The sequence below is a fragment of the Aplysia californica genome, unplaced genomic scaffold (genome assembly GCF_000002075.1).
Source record: "Aplysia californica isolate F4 #8 unplaced genomic scaffold, AplCal3.0 scaffold00582, whole genome shotgun sequence".
In the NCBI taxonomy this organism is placed as follows: domain Eukaryota; kingdom Metazoa; phylum Mollusca; class Gastropoda; order Aplysiida; family Aplysiidae; genus Aplysia; species Aplysia californica.
The window spans coordinates 37010-43270 of record NW_004797852.1 but is presented as its reverse complement, the minus strand read 5'-3'; the positions used below and the strand labels follow the sequence as shown (position 1 = coordinate 43270).

Here is a 6261-nt window from a genome sequence, read left to right as displayed (position 1 = left end):
TATCTGGGCTGTAAGGGTTGAGGGTGAAACCCCAGACGCTCTCTGGCAAGCCAGCCTCAATCAAGTCAACTCCCCGTCCTTGTCGAGCAGCCTGAGGACCCCTGCTCTGTGCATAGGAGCAGGGGTTGCAGACGGAGCCCTGGCCAGGAGGTACCATAGCCCTGTGAGGTGCGATGTGAGCAACGACCCTTTGGTCTGAAGAAGGGTCCGTACACATCCACCATTATGATAGGTCTGGCGTCACAGCAGGTCGACCTATTAATTCAGGAACTCACTGTCGACATCTTCCTCCCTCCATCTCGTGGGAGCTCTACAGACGGGGCAGGGTACCCACAGACTGCCAGATGACTCATCGTGAGATGTCTCCGTGGACCCAGAAGGCCTTAAGGAATAGGCTGCCTGGAAATAGATGACGTCCTTACAGATATCCTGGCAAATGCTCGCTGACCCATGACGTGACGATCCTCTGTCTGAGTAGATTTGGCCATCCTTCGAACTATTCTGCCCCATGAACAGAAATGTTAATAGCAAATGGCCAGGAGACAACAGGTGGTGGGGATTGGGCAAACGCAAGCTACACTTGGTGATGTGGACGACTCACTGTGGAAGGAACGCGTTATCCCTTACTCAATGGGACCCCTTACTGGACTGCTCAGATGATCACTTGTCATTGGTTGCACATTGTAGCTCCTATTTCTCAGAACTAGAGTGTGCCTACACCTTCTATGGTTGTCTGCTGTCTAAGAAATCCCCGTGAAGGTTGATGGAAAACAGGGCAGTGAACATTGCACCTTTGTTCTCTTGTGGCAAGATGTTTGGGCACAAGCCAGTGTCAGGACAAGACTATCACCTACCTGAGATCCTACAGGGATGCACCAAGCCTTCACAACCCCCAAACCAATACACTACAGGTATAGGGGCAACATGCAACACACAGACACTACAGACTCCCCAATCTACAGACACATAGACATTGAATATACTCCAACTGAACATCTCATCAATACAGAACAAGAAAATGGAGCTTGCAAAGATGCTGTCAGACTTAACAATTCATGTAGCCCTGCTACAGGAAACCCAACTACCCAAGGGGATAGAGCTCCATTTAACAGGCTACACAATGTGCCACTACAAGTGCACCAAATGTCAAGGTATCGCTACCCTCATTCGGAATGACATCACTACTGAGGTTTCTCACCCAGAAACCGATGACGAGACTGACATGCAGGAAGTGAATGTGTAGCAGTCGGATGGAACTACCTACACCATCTACAATGTATACTGCCCACTGAGATCTACTCTCCAGCTCAACTTCCCAAACACAGACCACCAACATACCATTCTTGTGGGAGATTTCAATGGACACTCTCCACTGCGGGGTTACAGTGATACAGACTCGACAGGAACAGTTCTAGAAGAACTACTGAGATCAAGCAACCTCATTTCACTTCAGAATGACAAAATACCTCCCACCCTACTTCATAGAGCCAGCGGAACTCTCAGCAGACCAGACTTGACCTTGGTCTCTGCTACCTGACTGCCAAGGTAAAGCCGAAGAGCAAAAGTGCGAAAAGACAAACATGGAGAGAACACTGTGGAGAACTGGACCTGCGTAAGGACGGGAAGACAGCTGGGAACCTACTTTCCAATCTCTCAGGTACAAAAAGAAGGAAAAAACCCGTCTCAATGAAACCAACTGAGAAAGGAGAAACATGCAGAGCTGAGGTAATGAATAAATACTTTGCCAGCATCAACAGGAAGGAAACCAGAACAAACTGAGACACACAATAAAGCAGCTGACCAAAAGGGCAGAACAGACCCCCATGGCAAACCTGGAGGTGTTTCAGAGGGAGTTTACTCTGACGGAATTGAAGGCAGCTCTCAAAAAGTTTAAAAAGAGAAAGGCCTCAGGACCAGACCACATCACCAATGAGATCATCCTCAACCTGACAGACTCTTCCCTCTCTATAATCCTGGACTTCTTCAACAGGACTTGGAATGAGGGACAGCTCCCAACAGAATGGAAGAAAGCAAACATCACACCGATACTGAAGAAGGACAAACCAGCAAGCCAGCCTTCAAGCTATAGACCAATCTCTTTAACATCATGCCTGGGTAAGGTCGTCGAGAGAATGGTCAACGACAGAGAGTACTGGTGGATGGAAAACACCGGAGCAATCAAAACATCACAAGCAGGATCCAGGAAAAGCAAAAGAACTATGGACTACCTCATCAGATTTGCCCAGAAGACCAGCGATGCCTTTCAAGGTAAAGACAATGTTGTGGCTGTCTTCATCGACCTGAGGCAGACGGGACCGTGTGTGGAGACAGGGATTGTTCTACAAAATGCAAAAGCTTGGGATAGCAGGAAGGATGTACAGCTGGATCAAGAACTTTCTGTTTTGCAGAACTATCCAGACGTCATGTGACAGCAAGATTTCTTCACAGAGGACACTTGAGGAAGGCCTCCCACAAGGGTCAGAACTCAGCTGTACCCTCTTCCTGTTGTTCATGAACGACTTGCCAGATGTCATCTCCTGCCAGAAAGCACTCTACGCTGACGACTTACTCATTTAGAACAAAGGAAGTGACTTGAGAGCACTGAACCAAGCAATCAACGCAGACGTGACTACTATCTCGTCCTACTGCCAGCTATGGAAGATGGAAATAAACTCAGACAAGACTGTTTTTGGACTCTTCAGCCTCAAAAACAAAGATACAGCAAGTCAGATAAACCTTAAGATCAATGGAACTACCATCAGACATGAGGACTATCCCAAGTACCTTGGTGTACAACTGGAACGAACGCTGTTTCTCAAAGAGCACTTAAGGGAGTTGACCAAGAAAGCCACCTCCAGACTGAACCCCCTGAACACCTTTCATCACTCAACTGGGAAGCTGACAAAGCAACCCTTAAGACAACTTCATATAGGGTATGTCAGATCTGTGATTGACTACTCCCTACCACTACAATCCATAGTCAGCCAAAGCTCCCTGGCGCAGCTTGACAGAGTACAGAACCAAGCACTCAGATTTGTTTCTGGCTCGATGAAGACCACGCCTACAAGCGCCTGCGAAATCCACACCAACATAAAACCACTGGACCTCAGAAGAAAGAGTGCTACACTCGAAACCTATGAAAGATTTGTGCGGCTAGAAGACACGAACGAAAACAGGAAATGTCAGATGAGTGGGAACCAAGAACACGCATCCAGAAGACCTCCTTCATGCGAGAAACAACAAAACTACTTGAGGAGTTTGACCCACCCGAGAACAGAGAACCAATCACCAACATCAGCAGCGAACCTCCATATTGGCAGACACCAGAAATCACAATAAGGACGAGACTTCTAGACCCTTCTTGTGACAAGACCACACCAGAAGAAATCCTCAGAACTAGTGCCCTGGAGACAGTGGACTCGTATGCTGAAACTCCAATGCATGCATACACAGATGGGTCTGCAACGAACGCTACACGGAATGCTGGATACGGATCTACCATCAAATATCGAAACAACCTTGGAGAGAAGAAGTAGGCCCAACTATTTGACCCATGTGGAACATACAGCTCTAACTATGACGCAGAGAAAATCGCCATAGTAAAAACCCTGGAGCAGATCACCCAAGACTTTTTTGAAAGCGCAGTAACACCAGGGGATGTTGTTGTCTTCTCTGACTCAATGTCAGTACTCCAAGCCGTCGAGGGAGGAGGAGACTACAGAGGTGACGGGAACATTCTCAGCCTTGTAAAACAGATGGGCTCTTCCTATGGCGTCCGGGTCCCACTGCAGTGGGTGCCTGGCCATTCTGGAGTACCAGGGAGTGAGACTGCAGACCATCTATCAAAGACCGGAGCGAGCCTGCCCCAGACAGATACAGCCGCCTCTTTACAGACCTGCAGAGGGATCATCCGCGCCAAAAGCAGAGACGAGTGGCTAAACAGATGGGCCAACGCAACAACAGGAAGACCTCTCTTCGGGTACATGGACAAACCCAACCCGAAAGACCCTTCGAATCTTTTATGTAGAGCTGATCAGACATTGATCTTCAGAGCCCGCACAGGACACTTACACACCAATAAGCACATAAACAGAATCAACCTCATATGGGAACCCCATTGCAGACACTGTGACTACCACGAGGAGACCGTTGAACATCTTCTCCTTCACTGCCCAAACCTGGCAGTTCTTCGACGCAAGCTCCTACACACACGTACAGATTTACAAAGCCTGCTCTACTCTGGCGTTGACCAGATGACAAGGACAAGTGGTTACTTGAGGGCGGCATTGCGCTGCCAAGAACGAAATTCTCGCAGCTAAAGGGATTTGAAAACAAACATATATCTCTCTCGCGGCGTCTATGGTGTAGCGGTACTCCGTTGAAGATCTGGATTCAGTTCCCTAAGGAGAAACTTTTACCAAGTTTCTAGGTCTTTCTCTAGACGTTTCAGCACCCTCCAACCGGGTTGGCTCTGATTGGCAGGATGGAAGCTTACCTCATAAATGATCTTAACTGTTTCTATGGGGGAAGAATAAACAACTGTGTGAACAAAATAAACATGATCTTCTCCCTCCGCCCCTCATCCCCCCCCCCTTTTTCCCAAAAAAGTACTTTTAATTACTGTGTTCATGTTAGTATGAACTGAAATAAAAGGGGTGGGGAGGTGTGGATTAAACCGGGAAGGGGGGGATTAATAATATTTTGGGGTTTTTGGAAACCTTAACCCCCCTCCCCCCCCCCCCCCCCCCCCCCAATGATTTTAGAAATAGCTATCATCTTGCCTTACATTTAAGTGGATTCCAATCTTAGCGTTCATCCCGAAAATAATTCTTAGTCCTAAAACAAAGTATAACAATAGCATCGTATTATGCGACGAATCACTTTATCCCAATCGTTTCTGAAAGCAGATCCTGCCGAAATGGAGAACGCTTCTGAGCCGACAGAAGACTTCGCTTGGGAGGTACCGGAACCGCGTCCACGACTAAACAGGGCAGGCCGAGTAAGAAGAATGCGTAGACGAAGTAGGCGAGGAGGAGTGGGAGAAGAGGCGTTCAGAGGAGGAGCGGTCAGAGGAGGCCCAAGGGACAGGACAGAAGCCTACGAGGAAGAAGGAGGGGAGGATTCTGGGAGGCCGGTACTTCGAGGGCAGAGAAGAGGGGAACCTTATAGGGTGAGAGGACGGTTCTTCCGCGGGCCCAGGAGGGCGTACCCGAGAAGAGACCCTGATGGCCGAACTCAGAGAGGACTGTGGAGGGGCCCACGGCTCTCACAGACACAGCTGGAGCCTACGCAGCCAATGATCAAGGAGTTCGGACATAAGTTCGACTATTACGTGAAAGACGACGAGTCTTTCTCCAGGTGAGTAGTTGGATACGGAGATGTATGAGTATGTACGTCGTGTGTTTCTGTGTGTGTGAGAGAGAGTTTGTGTGTCCGTGTGTGTGTGTGTGTGTGTGTGTGTGTGTGTGTGTGTGTGTGTGTGTGTGTGTGTGTATGTGATGGTTTATGTGTGTTGGAGAGAGTTTGTGTGTATGTATATGCATGTGTGTGTGTGTGTGTGTGTGTGTGTGTTTGTATGTGTGTGAAGATGTGAATGTGTGTGTATGTGACAGAAAGAGAGAGAGAGAGTGCGTATATGTGTGTATGTGTTTGTGTGAGTGTGAGTGTGTATGTATGTCTTAGTATGGGACTGTGTGTGTTTGTGTCTGAGAGAATGTGAGTTTGTGTTTGTATTTGAAAGAAAGGGTGTGTTTGTCTGTGAGAGAGAGAGAGAGAGAGAGAGAGAGAGAGAGAGAGAGAGAGAGAGAGAGAGAGAGAGAACGTGAGCGTGAGAGAGAGTGTGTGTATGTGTGTGTGTGTGTGTGTGTGTGTGTGTGTGTGTGTGTGTGTGTGTGTGTGTGAACGTACGTTATTATGCCCGTGTACAACATCAGAGAATCCCAGCTGGTTGTTTGATTTCTCAATAATTTCTTCTGGAAGTAAAAGCTAAATCCTTAACATGTCATACCAGTGAATTAATAAAAGCTATAATAATAGGCCTAATGTGATAATTTTTCAGATTTGTTCAATATCGTTAAAACACGGAGCAGGAAATACACCCAGAAGAAAATATAACTTTTGACTTTACAAGAATCTAAAACGTTTTCAAGCGACAAAGAAAGAGTGGGAGGGAGGGACAAAGAAAGAAAATGAGAAAGAGGGGAAAAGAGAGGAAGAGGGGAAAAGAGAGGAAGACGGAAAAAGTGAGGAAGAGAGAGAGAG

At 47.5% G+C, this 6261-nt stretch overlaps 1 protein-coding gene across 1 annotated transcript in view; it reads left to right on the top strand.

Annotated features, from left to right (window-relative positions):
• The window catches only part of LOC101857435, a gene marked incomplete at its 3' end in the record, with an annotated part of 36332 nt that overhangs the window by 1525 nt on the left and 28546 nt on the right, over positions 1 to 6261 (top strand). Inside the window, 1 exon segment of the mRNA XM_035972119.1 lies at positions 4908 to 5358. Coding sequence (XP_035828012.1) covers positions 4908 to 5358 — 451 coding nt within the window.